The 17,823-nt window shown below is 36.6% G+C and overlaps 1 protein-coding gene across 1 annotated transcript in view; it reads left to right on the forward strand.

Annotated features, from left to right (window-relative positions):
* Positions 1 to 1,394: 1,394 nt before the first annotated feature.
* LOC131953028 (sodium- and chloride-dependent GABA transporter ine) overlaps positions 1,395 to 17,823 on the forward strand; it is a gene marked incomplete at its 5' end in the record, with an annotated part of 29,735 nt that continues 13,306 nt past the window's right edge. Inside the window, 2 exon segments of the mRNA XM_059316009.1 lie at positions 1,395 to 2,194; positions 12,616 to 12,750. Of these exon segments, the coding sequence (XP_059171992.1) occupies positions 2,074 to 2,194; positions 12,616 to 12,750 (256 nt within the window).

Consider the following 17,823-nt stretch of genomic DNA (forward strand, 5'->3'; position numbering starts at 1 on the left):
AATGGTTAAATCTGAACCGGGTGTCTGTAAGAGGAAAAAATGGTGGTGGGTTATCTTTACTTATCCACTGGATATGGCCATTTCTAATGCTTGGCAGCTGCATGTTTTGATTAGCAGGACTGGTGAGCTGACATATAATATGGATCAGTTAGCATTCAGACGAATAATTGCATAATCTTATATAACAATAGAAAAGTACAAACAGTCTTTCAACATCATCAACAGCTCCTACAGTGGATAAACAAATGATGGACATAATCCAGAATAAATTGAAAACCAATTACCTTTTGTTATTTGCTATAGCCGGATCCTCTGGCAATGTGAAAGATGCAAAAAAAAAAAAAACACGTTGTTCTGAGCGACCTTGCGTTGGGCTATTTCACTTCTAATCTGCCCAGTGTACCCAGCTGAGTACACCCCTGTACCTTTTTGGCTATGTCTTCTTCTTCTTCTTCGTTCTTAATTATTAGTGTTGAAGGGGATCGAGATTTATCTGCCAGTGGGGTTGAACTCGAGACTGTTCGAATTTATCAACCATGAGCTTTTTTTTTTTTTTTGCCGACTCGACCACGCCTCCAACACAATTAAGCGTTACGTGTCAACTGGTTATGCGCCATTGAGGCCATTGACTCCGATTTCAGCCTGCTTTTTCTTTTTGGATTTGCTTCCATAGCCTTTGTCCAACCAAGAACACACTACAAGGCAGCAGTTGTTTAATTTTGGAGTTGTCTCTCCTAGAAGAGTGGCTGTCCCCAGCTAACGAGCCTCATCTGCCCGAGGGATTCGAACTCGAGACTTTTCGGTTTAGCAACCATGAGCTTTACCGACTCGACCACGCCGACCCCTTTAGCTATGTGAATTTCTCTGTTTTTTGTTGTTGTAATTAATGTTCTAATTTATCCAATATGTCATAATGAATAGCAATTAAAAGTAATTTTTACATGTAGTTTTCTTTTGGGCGTTAATGGGTTAAATATGTTTCAAAATAAATGCTAAGTTATCTCAAATTGGGTGACACCGTTTATAAAAGTCACCTACTCTCTATAGATTTAAATAGGTAGGACGTTAACCTAAAATCAGATTTTTTGCCCTATTAATTCACATTTTTAGTAGGCCCCCCTAATATTAAAAATTTAATATTTTATCAGATTCTAATAATTTTAATATCGTAAAATATTTGTTACATTTGATTAAAAAATGTTTAAATATATCAACATTTGGTAGAAAAAAAAGTTTTGAACTGAAAAGAAAACGTAGCTTTAAACTAGATTCTAGATTCTAGTTTAAAACAAATTTATATAAACGTAGAAATCGATTTGCCCTCTTTCAGAATTACGTCATCATTATCTAACCGTCGACTGCCATGATTCAGCAAGTTTTACTCATACATAATACTTCCAAGGGTTATTCTCTTTGTGTTTCTGGTTTTTAGTCTGGATCTAGAATATAGATTAGATTTAGTCTACTACTGAATGAAGAGGCAATTTCGATTTCTAATAGTATTAAAAATAAGCCTAAGCGAAAAGTAGGCCTTATAATTTTAATACTTTTAGGTCAGGTTAAAGGTCAAGTATTTAAGCCGGTGCTTTATCATTTAAAACCAAGATTCTGATTCTCAGGTGACTGCGATTCTAACGGTAAAGTAAAGTGTAGACTGTAGACGATCGAAATTAACAAAAGTTAAAATATAATTTTCCATTTGGAATTCGGATTTTCTGGGATTAATTTGATCTCTATTCTAGATTTATTAATTTTCCATACCTAACTCTTCAACTGATGGTGTTGAGACAAATCATTTTGTTCCAGTTTTTATATCAATCTAGCCGTAGCAGTCAGTGTAGGCCTATTCTATTCAAGTTAGATAACCGATACTGGTTCTAATGCTAGTGGTCCGCTAGCCTTCGGTTAGTGTTAGAGACGGCACAGGATGAAAAAGTACACAAATACGCGTTTATAACACAAATAACTGAAATAACAGTTGTTTTTAAAGTTGTCTTTTGTATTCTGTTCTAGATCTAGAATCTAGATCTAGATCTAATTTGGTGTAACACTTGGTTTTTACGAAAAACAATCATGATGGAAGATCGACAGAACTGGGGGAAAAAAATGGAATTTATTCTTGCAACGATAGGATATGCTGTTGGCTTGGGAAATGTTTGGAGATTCCCCTATCTATGTTTCAGAAGCGGAGGAGGTAAGGTTTATAATTTTTTTCATTATTGTTATCTAGATCTAGATAGAAATCTAGATTCTATAGGCCCTATGCTTTTCAAAAATCAATATTGAGACAATATCTATTATCTAGACTAGGATTCTAGATCTAGAATCTACCGATTATTATTATATTATATTAATATACTCATATAGATCTAGATCTACTAATAAATGGTAAAATCTTAGTTTAGCGTCGTAAATTCGGCCAAAACTAGTAATGTGGGAGAGAGTGAATTAATGAATATGTCATTAAATATGAGTATATTTTCGTATATTTTAATAAAATATTATAAATAATTGAATAATAGATCACCATTGATGGTTAAATCAATTTAAATATCCTGAAATTAATTTTTATCGACCCTGTTCGAGATAGTAAATTTGCTATTAAAAGCAGCAGCCATCTTAAGAAAATGTTATTGAGAGTAGCTTCCCTTTCATTTCTATTCATATGAAAATGTATTTAAATATGATCGTCTTGTTGTATAGTCCGTATTACAAAGTATTTTTTTAAATGTGAATTTCCTAACAAACAACTTTATTAATTCTAGAAGCATTGTGAGATGCAACTTGTATCCATGTATTAAATCACGTTTTTTCTTACTCAGAGGCGTAGCGACCCTTCCCGGGACAAACTTTTCGATTTGCACTCCCCTCAACCTTTCAATTTATTTTTCCAACCCATTTTGGCGCCCCCTAAGGTCGGCGCCCGGGGACATATGTCCCGTCCCCCCGTCCCCCTCGCTACGCTACTGATCTTACTATTACTAAATAGTTGTGAGTTTTTTCTTATTGTTTGAATGTTCACTATTTTCATTTCAGGTTTTTCTTTTCATCAGTTAGTAATTCTATCGTAACTTATGACATTTTTTTTTTACTTCTCTTTACCTTAATTAAACCCCAACCTCCGTCATATTTTTGTCGTCAATGTCACAACAAGTCATAATGTAAAAAATTACGCTTCACTCTGCCTTATCTAAGATCTCTAACCATAATTTTGACAACATTAAATGTTTGTCATCATTTACATATACAAAGAGACCAAATGTATTATCCACCAGCTTCCCTCGTAAAACATCATCTAAAACAATGAGCCCGTCCACCCCTTAAGCGCGTGTTGTCATTATGGTCGATCCCAAGTCTCCACCTGCCAGACACATTTTGGTTATCCTTTGTTGTCAAATCGTCAATATCAAGTACACAAGAGAGTGATATGGGGTTGTCCATAAATGATGTCACAATGATGTCACATATGATTTGCTACGGGAGTGAGTGAAGATTTGTGACGTCAACTCAGGCGGCTTTGCAATTTATGACGTGTCGGTCTCATGAAAGGAGGTGAACGGGGAAAAATACCTAGGTGATTGATGGAGAACCTCTATAATGCTTTGTTCAATCAAAATAACGATAAATAAGCATTAGTATACGTATACCTTGCTTAAAACACAAATGTCGCAAGCCTGCTAGTTTAAGACATTCGGCAAAACGTCCGCAACACATTATCCCCGTCAAAAAGGCTTGCCACCAAATGCCTGCCGACGAATAAGTCGTGTCTAATGCGGGGCGTTAGGAATACGGCCATTAGCATGGGCCACGTTAGAGCACCAGTAAGCTATCGCGCTTTGTAAGATGACGTAAATACTTAAATTCAATTTCGCTAAAATGCGCGAAAATTTAGTAATGTTCCATCGTTTGAGGAAATTTATTTTCTTGGACTTAAATTGAAATATGTTGACTGTCTGGTCTGGCTCTTAATTTCCGAATATCACTTTTAATGTATCAAGATTCAGAACTATAATTTACTTTAATATAAGTGTCATCTTATCGTTTATTGTGGTTTTTAAAAAGCGCAGAGCAGCTACAAAATCGGACGGCCATCCTGTTTTCACCAAGCTTCTTTTGGAGCTTAATATGGGTAGTCTAGTTCTATACGGTGTGAGCTTAATACATTTTTAAAGGGCCGAAAGTCTCAAGACAGCAAGCTTGCAGAAATAACTACGTACGTTTAAATGGACGAGTGATAGATGTGTTAGGGGCTGTTTAATGAACACCAACTTATGTAATCAAACTAAACGTCGCGAAAGCGTCAAAAAGGCAATGCTTATTGTTTTTTTTTTCTATAATTTATAAAATTAGCCTAACGGTCGGCGGTACCGCTACATGACGTCACGTGCGAGCGTTAACTCGGTGACGATGTGCTAAGTGGGGGAATGAAAAAGGTAGGGTTCAAGAAATGCGACTCGGCAAGCTTTTGACATTTCTTGACCTTTCTTAATAGTTCTTTCGTCCCCACTGAGAAAATGGATCACCAATGAATGACGCGTCATACTTCTACAGCTGGTCTTTCTCCCACAACCATCCCGTTTTCACGAGAAAAAAAACCTGACCAGTCTCCAAAATCACATCGCTGAGTTCTTCTCAACCTCTCCCCACCACAAATCAGAATTTCTATCTGAAACAATATGTTCATATGTTTGCTCTGTAATAATGCACGCTGTCATTACTATCTTGAGAGCGACGTCATTTATGAGCGATCTAATATTGATTTGCTTACTACAAATAAAGTGTTAAAAAGTTCGACCTCCCAACAATTGTTGTGGTCTTGGATGCACACTATTAAGTCTGATATGATCTATTAGTCATTCATGTCAACTATATTTTTAAAAAAAGAAAAATTACTATACAGGGGGTCATCCATAAATGATGTCACGCTTTTTTGACGATTTTTACCTCCCCCCTCCCTCCCCTCCGTCAAACGTAGTCACAAAAAGCCAGACCCCCCCCCCTAAAATGACGTCACACCTCAGCCTACACCCCCCCCCCCTCAAAATTGCAGTTGAATTTTTTTTTAACAGCTATATTTTTCCAAAATCTTGTCTGAACTCTGTCAAAATAGAGTATTTTAATCAATTGTTATTACAATGTATTAAAACAGTTTTTTAAAACGCAAAATAACGTCTAAAATTCGTTTTGTAACATTGCTTTTTTAAAATGCAAAAGTGTGATGTCGCACCATCTGAACCCCCCCCCCCTCCCCCTCACACACAACGTCACAAAATTACGGGCCCCCTTCCCCCCTACGAGTGTGACGTCATTTATGGACGACCCCCGGCATATATTAAAACAATACAAAACAATCATATTAAACCACAAAATCAACACAAAAGACATGCGAATAGACAATTTATTGTTTTTAAAACATGGCCGCTGCTTGTATTTACTCATTGTTGTCTCGAACGGGGTAGTTTAAAGTTTATTCCAGGATATTTATGACTGGTTTGGTCTTGGATTGTGATTTGGTATTCAATTATCTGTTATATTATGTAAAATATGACATAAAGGTAAAATCTTAGTTTAGCGTCGTAAATTCGGCCAAAACTAGTAATGTAGGAGAGAGTGCAATAATGAATATGTCATTAAATATGAGTATATTTTCGTATATTTTGATAAAATATTATAAATAATTGAATAATAGATCACCATTTATGGTTAAATCAATTTAAATATCCTGAAATTAATTTTTATCAACCCTGTTCGAGATAGTAAATTTGCTATTAAAAACAGCAGCCATCTTAAGAAAATGTTATTTAGAGTAGCTTCCCTTTCATTTCTATTCGTATGAAAATGTATTTAAATATGATTGTCTTGTTGTATAGTCCGTATAACAAAGCATTTTTTTTTTTAAATTCTGCTCTTTAAAAACTGAATCTCCTAACAAATAATTTTATTAATTCTAGAAGCATTGTGAGATGCAACTTGTATCCATGTTTTAAATCACGTTTTTTTTTACTAATGTTTATTTGATCTTACTATTACTATATAGTTTGAGTTTTTTCTTATTGTTTGAATGTTCACTATTTTCATTTCAGGTTTTTCTTTTCATCAATTAGTGATTCTATCGTAACTTATGACATTCTTTTTACTTCTCTTTACCTTAATTAAACCCCAACCTCCGTCATATTTTTGTTGTCAATGTCACAACAAGTCATAAGGGGTCATCCATAAATGACGTCACACTCGTAGGGGGAGGGGGGGGGGGGTCCGTAATTTTGTGACTGTGTGATGAGGGGGAGGGGGGGTGGTTCAGATGTTGCGACGTCACATTTTTGCATTATAAAAAAGCAATGTTAGAAAACGAATTTTAGACGTTATTTCGCGTTTTAGATAACTGTTTATAAATTGTAATAGTTTAGACAAGATTTTGGAAAAATATCGATGTTTTGAAAAAATTCAACTGCACATTTGAGGGGCGGGGGGGGGGGGGGGTTGTAGGTTGAGGTGTGACGTCATTTTAGGGGGGGGGGGAGCTGGCTTTTTGTGACGACGTGTGACGGAGAAATGGGGGAGGAGGGAAAAATCGTCAAAAAAATCGTGACGTCATTTATGGATGACCCCAATGTAAAAAATTACGCTTCGCTCTGCCTTATCTAAGATCTCTAGCCTTAATTTTGACAACAATAAATGTTTGTCATCATTTATATATACAGAGAGACAAAATGTATTATCCACCAGCTTCCCTCGTAAAACATCACCTAAAATAATCAGCCACTCCACCCCTTAAGTGCGTGTTGTCATTATGGTCGATCGCAAGTCTCCACCCGCCAGACACATTTTGGTTATCCTTTGTTGTCAAAATGTCAATATCAAGTACCCAAGTGAGTGGTATGGGGTTGTCCATAAATGATATCACATATGATTTGCTACGGGAGTGAGTGAAGATTTGTGACGTCAACTCAGGCGGCTCCGCAATTTATGATGTGTCGGTCTCACGAAAGGAGGTGAACGGGGAAAAATACCTAGGTGGTTGATGGAGAACCTCTATAATGCTTTGTTCAATCAAAATAACGATAAATAAGCATTAGTATACGTATACCTTGCTTAAAACGAATCATCACAAATGTTGCAAGCCTGCTGTTTTGGCAAAACATTTGGCAAAACGGCCTTAACTTAACACATTATCCCCGTCAAAAAGGCTTGCCACCAAATGCCTGCCGACGAATAAGCCGCGTCTAATGCGGGGCGTTAGGAATACGGCCATTAGCATGGGCCGCGTTAGAGCACCAGTAGGCTATCGCGCTTTGTAAGATGACGTAAATACTTAAATTCAATTTCGCTAAACTGCGCGAAAATTTAGTAATGTTCCATCGTTTGAGGAAATTTATTTTCTTGGACTTAAATTGAAATATCATGTTGACTGTCTGGCTCTTAATTTCCGAATATCACTTTTAATGTATCAAGATTCAGAACTATAATTTACTTTAATATAAGTGTCATCTTATCGTTTATTGTGCTTTTTATAAAGCGCAGAGCAGCTTCAAAATCGGACGGCCATCCTGTTTTCACCAAGCTTCTTTTGGAGCTTAATATGGGTAGTCTAGTTCTATACGGTGAGAGCTTAATAGGCAGCAAGCTTGCAGGAATAACTACGTACGTTTAAATGGACGAGTGATAGGTGTGTTAGGGGCTGTTTAATGAACACCAACTTATGTAATCAAATTAAACGTCGCATAATCGTCAAAGAGGCAGTGCTTGTTGTTTTTTTTTAAATATAAAATTAGCCTAACGGTCGGCGGTACCGGTACATGACGTCACGTGCGAGCGCTAACTCGGTGACGATGTACTAAGTGGGGGAATGAAAAAGGTGGGGTTCAAGAAATGCGACTCAGCAAGCTTTTTACATTTCTTGACCCTTCTTAATAGTTCTATCGTCCCCACTGAGAAAATGGATCACCAATGAATGACGCGTCATACTTCTACAGCTGGTCTTTCTCCCACAATCATCCCCTGTTTTCACGAGAGAAAAAACCTGACCCGTCTCCAAAATCACATCGCTGAGTTCTACTCAACCTCTCCCCACCACAAATCACAATTTCTATCTGAAACAATATGTTCATATTTTGTTCTGTAATCATGCACGCTGTCATTACTATCTTAAGAGCGACGTCATTTATGAGCGATCTAATATTGATTTGATTACTGCAAATAAAGTGTTCAAAAGTTCGACCTCCCAACAATTGTTGTGGTCTTGGATGCACACTATTAAGTCTGAAAAGGTCTATTAGTCATTCATGTCAACTATATTGAAAAAAATAAAAGTAAAATTACTATACAGGGGGTCATCCATAAATTACGTCACGCTTTTTTGACGATTTTTACCTCCCCCCCCCTCCCCTCCGTCACACGTCGTCACCAAAAGCCAGACCCCCCCCCCCTAAAATGACGTCACACCTCAGCCTACAACCTCCCTCAAAATTGCAGTTGAATTTTTTTAAAAACAGCTATATTTTTCCAAAATCTTGTCTGAACTCTGTCAAAATAGAGTATTTTAATCAATTGTTACTACAATGTATTAAAACAGTTTTCTAAAACGCAAAATAAGGTCTAAAATTCGTTTTCTAACATTGCTTTTTTATAATGCAAAAGTGTGACGTCGCACCATCTGAACCCCTCCCCCTCACCACACACCGTCACAAAATTACGGACCCCACTCCCCCTACGAGTGTGACGTCATTTATGGACGACCCCCAGGCATATATTAAAACAATACAAAACAAGCATATTAAACCACAAAATCAACACAAAAGACATGCGAATAGACAATTTTTCAAGGGAAACTAGTCTATTATTGTTTTTGAAACATGGCCGCTGCTTGTGTTTACTCATTGTTGTCTCGAACGGGGTAGTTTGAAGTTTATTCCAGGATATTTATGACTGGTTTGGTCTTAGATTGTGATTTGTTATTCAATTATCTGTTATATTATGTAAAATATGACATAAATATGGCCAAATGAAAGAAATATTCATTAGTTACCTTCATCGCACATTACTAGCTACGTTGGAATTTACGACGCTAAACTAAGATTTTACCGACATAAATATGGCCAAATGAAAGAAATATTCATTAGTTACCTTCATCGCACATTACTAGCTAAGTTGGAATTTACGACGCTAAACTAAGATTTTACCTAATAAATATACTAACGGTAATCTATCGTTTTGGGTACGTAAAATCGCCCGCGACTAGTAATGTGAAAAACAGGTGACTCCTTACATTTTAATAATTATTTCACATTTTGAGGAGGATTTATGTTTTGAAAAATACAAAAATGTTTCCTTGTTTCATTTATGTACCTGTTTTTAAACAATTGAATTAAAACTTTTCAGTAATAAATGAAGACTAGCGATGTTTCCAACAGATGCAACCATGCTCATTTAGACATTTACTGTAGCAGCCATCTTGTTTAAGTTTTATTTTTATAGACTTAGAGCGCCAGATTCAGGCGGAAGTCACTCTATTTTACAAATGGCTGCTGTTTATATAGCAAATCTTGCTTGCAGACACTGCTGTTTAAAGTTAATTTCTGGCCTATATTGATATATTTAGCCATTGATTTAGGTTTATTATTCATTTATCTATAATATTTGACACAAACATATCACAATATACTTCTATTACTACAGCCTTGACAATGAGGTAACGTTTTCGTACATTAATAGCCGCAGGCGATTTTACGTACCCAAAACGATAGATTACCTATACTAACTGACATACAGTTATTAATACAGACTACAGACATATTTTTTATTGCCATACTACATAACATGATAAATGAAGTTTAGTAACTAATTAACTAAAACTTTAAAACTAACTGTAACTTAGTGGTTAACACTTCTACAGTATTTTCTACACTCATACACTCAACCAGTGACTTTATGTCTTATGTCACTTATACTTATGAGTCTATGAATCATATCTTATATTGGTAATCTATCGTTTTAGGTACGTAAAATTGGCTGAGGCTAGTAATGTGAAAAAAGGGTGACTCATCAAATTTTTGTAATTATTTCACATTTATGTTGTAAAAGTTACAGAAATGTTTCAACCCTTCATTCATGTAGATCTAGATCTACCTGTTTTTAAACAATTGTATTAAAACTTTTCAGCAATTAAATAAAGATTAGCGATGTTTTCATCAGATGTAACCAAGCTCATTTACTTTAGAAGCCATCTTGTTTAAGTTTTTTGGTAACATTTTAGCTAGAGATACAGGGGAAATCACTCTAACTTACAGATGGCCGCTGTTTATATAGAAAATCTTGCTCACAAACAAGGCTGTTTAAAGTCAATTTCTGGCCTTTATTGATATATTTAGACATTGCTTGTGGTTTATTATTCAATTAAATATTATATTTGACACAAAAATATAATAATATACTTGTATTAAAGCCATATTAATGAGCCACCTTTCTCGCACATTACTAGCCTCGGCCGATTTTATGTACCTAAAACGATAGATTACCCTCATATTATATTATAAGCAGTTATAGGGCATATCATATGTCATGGGCATTGTGATTGTATTATGTAAACAAAATAAATGTTCAATATCACTAGATCTACTATAATATTTATTGAAAAAAAATATAATCATATGCTACCAAGTCATAAAAAATATTTTAGATTTTAAGCTGAAAACACAATACAAATATAATGAACAGAACACATAAGATAAGTAATTGAAATATTACAAAAAAAACAACTAATAGGCACTTTTTGTTTTACCCTCGTAATATATTATTGTAATTCATCTAAATCTAAACATTTTTTTTTGTTCTAAGCATTGTTGCATAAATAATAAACAGGAAACCTAATAGATCTAGATCTAGTAATCCAAAGACTAACTCCTAACTACTAGTAACTAGGCATAACTAGTGTAGTTGATAAATGCATGTATAACCACCAAGACTTTTATTCTGGTAAGATCAATAAAAAGAAATGTGATTACTAAAATTTAAACAAATAATCTCTAATTTTAAAATAAGTAATAAAGCTACAGATTTTGAGGTATTTCAAATAGTTAGGCCTATAAAAATTAAAAATGATTTTATAACAAGCTTTTATAAAAATGGTGACCACTCTATCTCTTCATATGCCGAGGTCACAGAAACAAGTGAACTCTACTTCACTTGCTCTATAGACCGTCAGGTTTGAAAAGGGAACTTTTTTTATAAAAATATATTTATTTTTAATCTTTATAGTTCAGCTAATTTAAATTTGGTTTGTCTTATGTATTTTTAAGAAAACAATTTTAAATTTCAGTGGGATTATTTATAAACAATTTTATCCTACTGTATAAACACATAAAAGCTACTGACAAAACCAAATATTTTAAGATATATAGATCATTGCATAAGTAAATGTATGGTGTTAAAACCCTCCATTTTGAATAAGACATTTTATTTTTAATCTTTTATCAGTAAGACTACTATTTTTATGGACCAGTATGTTCATGCACTTTTAAAAAAAGATAAGAGAAGGACCATAATCTGTCTTTAGAAAGCAATCTAAATAATATTTTTAAAAGTACTGTAAAGAGCCCTTTCACTTCAGACCGATTTGTGCATGAGCAGATAAAATATTTTCTTTAAAAGCGCATGTCAAGAAGTAGCATTTTCAGCACTATGCCTACCTACCTTTAATTTCCCTGGCTAAAGTCAAATACCTAAAAGAGCTGGGTGGAGAATGTGCTGTAGACTTAAATTGTGTTAACACTTGCGACATGTTTATTTAGAAAAAACTCGCAACAAGTTACTGTAGTATAATAATATGAAAACATTTTTCCCACAGAACATATATACTTTGTTGTTGAGAGTTTCTTTCTAGACATGTAGGCCCAGTATACATGTTTAAATGCAGTGTAATGCAGTTTAACTGTACCAAACAATTTATATTGTACATGAAACTTTAGTTTTAGTAATTGTGTGCACGACTGGACTGTCACTGACTTTACTTCACCTTAATATTATACTGAAATGATCATCATCATCCAAATATTCAAATTTACATGATTAAGTTCCATTATAGTAATATTATTAGTCTACAATAGTCTTAGCTGTAAGGTGTAATTACTTGTCATGAGATAAATGTAAGTGGTGGTGTGTGTGGGCGCTGGTAATTTTACAACACAGCTGTTGCTGGATAAAGATTTTCTTACATAAACTTTATATCTGTACAATGTGCTGTGCTGATATATTATAACAGCCATATGTACAGAATGTGTTGCATTTGTAGACATTGCAAAGAAATATTTTAAAGTTTTTTTTAATAAAACTTAATTTTACAATGATTGTTTATTCCAATAATCAGATACAATTATCTTTCCCGCATGCTAAATAATTAGGTTCTGCTGTTTAAACTATGAAACATATTTGCTTTTGACTTTAGTTTTTGAAGGCAGTTGTCAGATAGAATGATGTACACTTAGAATTCTATTTGCCTTATAACATGTCAAACTTGATACTATACCCTTTTAATGAAATAATGCAAAAAGGCAGGATTTCAAGCAAGTACCAGTAACAGGTGTACACATTTGTATTTGACTAGCTGTTGTTTTGTTCCAGGGGCTTTTCTCATTCCTTTTTTTATCATGCTGGTCTTGTGTGGAGTGCCCCTGACTTACATGGAGATGGCTGTAGGACAGTACACTAGGCGAGGTCCTATTGGGGCTTTAGCCAAACTTTGTCCCTTCTTTCAAGGTAAGAGTTTTCTACTCTACTAACATGTTTTTTCAAGGTAAGAGTTGTGTACTCTACTAACATGTTTTTTCCAAGGTAATAGTTTTGTACTCTACTAACATGTTTTTCCAAGGTAATAGTTTTGTACTCTACTAACATGTTTTTCCAAGGTAATAGTTTTGTACTCTACTAACATGTTTTTTTCAAGGTAATAGTTTTGTACTCTACTAACATGTTTTTACTTTTTATTTATTTTTATCAAATCTCTATTGATATTTTGTATCAGATTTTGTGTAATCACAAAAAAAAAGAGGAAAATATAGCTGCTTGTGTCAGTTTGTAAATACATGTTAGCTATGTTTTACAGGTGTGTGTCATCTTGTAATAAATACATGTGTTTTATAGGTGTGTGTATCACCTTGTAGGAACATGATAATCATGTGTTTTACAGGTGTTTATATCACCTTATAGGAACATAATAATCATGTGTTTTACAGGTGTGTGTGTATCACCTTGTAGGAACATAATAATCATGTGTTTTACAGGTGTGTGTGTGTGTATCACCTTGTAGGAACATAATAATCATGTGTTTTACAAGTGAATGTATCACCTTGTAGCTCCAGGATGTGATTTTCCATAATTTCTTTTAAAATCACAGCTTCTTAAGTATCCCATTGTTGTTGATCCATAAATAATATGTAATTCTAATATGAATGTCTAACTTTTTAAACATTTTAACCCACATGATAGATTTGGGTAGGTGCAACCTAGTAGGTATTTCTTTACAAAAATTGAATAATATAATAACTTTATTAACTTTCTTTAATAAGGGTGAGGGAGGAAGTAAAATAAAACTATGGGACAACATTTTGTGGTAAGGTAGATCTGTCATTTTGGGACATCATTTTGTGGTAAGGTAGATCTGTCATTTTGTGACATCATTTTGTGGTAAGGTAGATCTGTCATTTTGTGACATCATTTTGTGGTAAGGTAGATCTGTCATTTTGTGACATCATTTTGTGGTAAAGTAGATCTGTCATTTTGTAACATCATTTTGTGGTAAGGTAGATCTTTCATTTTGTAACATCATTTTGGGTAAGGAAGATCTGTCATTTTGTGACATCATTTTGTGGTATGGTAGATCTGTCATTTTGTAACATCATTTTGCTGCAAGTTACATGTCATTTTGTAAAGAGATGGCGGAATTTGCATAACCTCATTTAATTTATGGTCATTTAATTTATGGATGAACATGTTGCTTGATCAGTAGGGTATTGTACTCAAGTAAGCTCTCACTTTCACTGACTAGTGTGGTCTGGGACACAGTGGGTACCTGCAGTCTTAGACTGGGGACAGTTGCTCTAGAACTGTTGTAGGTTCTGGTCCCTTGGTTTATTGTGGGACACAGTGGGTATCTGCAGTCTCAGGTTGGGGACCTTTGCTCTAGAACTGCTGTAGGTTCTGGTTCCTTGGTTTGTTGTGGGACACAGTGGGTACCTGCAGTCTCAGGCTGGGGACCTTTGCTCTAGAACTGCTGTAGGTTCTGGTTCCTTGTTGTTCAGCAAGAATGACCCGGCGGCTTTCTTTTCCTCCCCCACATCTTATTCCCTCTTATTGCGACATTGGCTCTAAAAATGGACGCTAAAGCAATCATCTAAAGTGAGATCCTAAAAACTAGACGCTTAAGCAGTTTACAAGAATGAGGTCCTAAAAACTAAAGCGACCAACGAGAGTGAAACAAAATGAACGCCCTATCGTCTGACAAAATGTCAGCTCAAACTCGTTATTCCAGTGTAGTTTTCTAGTCCTGAAATAGCCTAGATTTGATACATTCCTCTAGCCGTATGTAAGACAGTCCCTAATGCGTACGTTTTTGGTGCAATGTGTCCTGTGTAAACTTGATGCACATTGATGAATTATTGAGCCGTGAAGTTCGTCCACCGTCTACGTGAGAGAGGGTTGGTTCGTCAGGGCTCACTGATAAGTAGGCCTACACCAGGGCTCAATGATTCGGGTACACCAGGGCCCAACGATTCGGGTACATGAAGGCTCAATGATTCAGGTACACCAGGGCTCAATGATTCGGGTACACCAGGGCCCAACGATTCGGGTACATGAAGGCTCAATGATTCAGGTACACCAAGGCTCAATGATTCGGGTACACCAAGACTCAATGATTCGGGTACACCAAGGCTCAATGATTCGGGTACACCAAGGCTCAATGATTCGGGTACACCAAGGCTCAATGATTCGGGTACATCAAGGCTCAATGATTCGGGTACACCAAGACTCAATGATTCGGGTACACCAAGGCTCAACGATTCGGGTACACCAAGGCTCAATGATTCAGGTACATCAAGGCTCAACTATTCGGGTACACCAAGGCTCAACGATTCGGGTACACCAAGACTCAATGATTCGGGTACACCAAGCCCCAATGATTCAGGTACACCAAGGCTCAATGATTCAGGTACACCAAGGCTCAATGATTCGGGTACACCAAGCCCCAACGATTCGGGTACACCAAGGCTCAATGATTCAGGTACACCAAGGCTCAATGATTCAGGTACACCAAGGCTCAATGATTCAGGTACACAAAGGCTCAATGATTCGGGTACACCAAGGCTCAATGATTCGGGTACACCAAGGCTCAATGATTCGGGTACACCAAGCCCCAATGATTCAGGTACACCAAGCCCCAATGATTCAGGTACACCAAGGCTCAATGATTCGGGTACACCAAGGCCCAACGATTCGGGTACACCAAGGCCCAATGATTCGGGTACACCAAGCCCCAATGATTCAGGTACACCAAGGCTCAATGATTCAGGTACACCAAGGCTCAATGATTCGGGTACACCAAGCCCCAATGATTCAGGTACACCAAGGCTCAATGATTCGGGTACACCAAGGCTCAATGATTCGGGTACACCAAGCCCCAATGATTCAGGTACACCAAGCCCCAATGATTCGGGTACACCAAGGCTCAATGATTCGGGTACACCAAGGCTCAATGATTCGGGTACACCAAGCCCCAACGATTCGGGTACACCAAGGCTCAATGATTCGGGTACACCAAGGCTCAATGATTCGGGTACACCAAGGCTCAATGATTCGGGTACACCAAGCCCCAACGATTCGGGTACACCAAGGCTCAATGATTCGGGTACACCAAGGCTCAATGATTCGGGTACACCAAGGCTCAATGATTCAGGCAATACCGGTGGGTGTTGGGTGGGGAACTTATGTCGCGTCCACCTTTTGCAGGTGGTTCTACAGAATGTTTTATTTGTAGGGCACTCCTCAGATCTAATGGCCCGATCTTTATCTAATACTATTAGTAATAGAAACAAAGGACGAAAATGATAATGGAGTTGCTTGTCTTAACAGAGTATTAAGACAGACTTGGATACAAACAATTAATTGGCCACCTTTAAAGTTTGTGTCTCTGCTGAAGGCACCTAGAGTAAGTTGATTGGATGGTGGACATTGTTCAGATGTACAAACGTAACTTGTTTATCTACGCTATAGCTGGTTCAGTAGGGTGAGGGGGGGGGGGGCGTACAGGCCTTAGCCTGGCCACTCCACTTAACTCTTCTATACATTTGATGCTTCATTTACCATTTAAAATAAAGTTACTCGTATGCTAATGGAGGAGGGGGGTAACCAATTTTCAAAACTAAAGAATCATTTCAATATATTTTCGTTGTTTGTTTTTTTTATTTTAAAAATATTCAAGTAGACGCAAAGTTAATTCGGACTTTTATTTAGCGTGGGGTAGACGTAAGTAGAGCAGTTTCTTAGATAGCGATGTGCAATTAACGCCAGGAATAACATTCAAACTAATTGCTCACTGAAAATAAGTTTATTTTTTAATCAACGACATAAAACTGGGACTAAATGGAAAGCTTAAATTGTATCATCTTTTTTGTTTTATTTATTAACAAAAAACAAACAAACAAAGAAGCCTGATGTATTCATTAAAATAGCTGTTGACTGCCCAGTAGAGTGTAAAAACGTGTTGGCCAATTCGGTGATGGTGGATATCATTGGTTTATACACTTCGCGTCATTGTCTCTTCACACCCCCCCCCCCCCCCCTCTAGCGACATGTACACACTATCACCATCCACAGAGCTGAGCAGGCTGCTATTGTGTACATTCGACAAGAATTATTTAGTTAGAGATCTGTATCAATGGGACCAAGCTTTGATTTACTGCTGTAAATATGTTTTGTTTAACGCTCTGCTCGCGTATTATTCCACCGCTATCTCTTGTAGTAGCAGATAAAGCACGCACAGCCCGTGATGGAGATTCTAACCAGTTGTGCACGATTAGATACAGCTCTGCCTTAATTTATCACGGGTGAGCACACATTAAGGCGGAATGTTTCGTATACTTGGGGTCAGGAGGTCCAAATGTAAATAAGCCGTAGGCCTGTTGTTTGAAGATTTGTTTGTTCAGGTTGTGACGAACTACTTGATCAAGTAGCTGTAACTAGTTGATTTGTTCAGGTTGTGACGAACTACTTGACCAAGTAGCTGTAACTAGTTGATTTGTTCAGGTTGTGACGAACTACTTGACCAAGTAGCTGTAACTAGTTGATTTGTTCAGGTTGTGACGAACTACTTGACCAAGTAGCTGTAACTAGTTGATTTGTTCAGGTTGTGACGAACTACTTGATCAAGTAGCTGTAACTAGTTGATTTGTTCAGGTTGTGACGAACTACTTGACCAAGTAGCTGTAACTAGTTCTTCTTCTTCTTCTTCTTCGTTCTTAATTATTAGTGTTGAAGGGGATCGAGATTTATCTGCCAGTGGGTTTGAACTCGAGACTTTGTTCGAATTTATCAACCATGAGCTTTTTGCAGACTCGACCACGCCTCCAACACAATTAAGCGTTACGTGTCAACTGGTTATGCGCCATTGAGGCCATTGACTCCGATTTCAGCCTGCTTTTTCTTTTTGGATTTGCTTCCATAGCCTTTGTCCAACCAAGAACAAACTACAAGGCAGCAGTTGTTTACTTTTGGAGTTGTCTCTCCTAGAAGAGTGGCTGTCCCCAGCTAACGAGCCTCATCTGCCCGAGGGTTCGA

The sequence above is a fragment of the Physella acuta genome, unplaced genomic scaffold, assembly GCF_028476545.2.
Source record: "Physella acuta isolate Inbredline_101_S28 unplaced genomic scaffold, ASM2847654v3 ptg000901l, whole genome shotgun sequence".
NCBI lineage: Eukaryota > Metazoa > Mollusca > Gastropoda > Physidae > Physella > Physella acuta.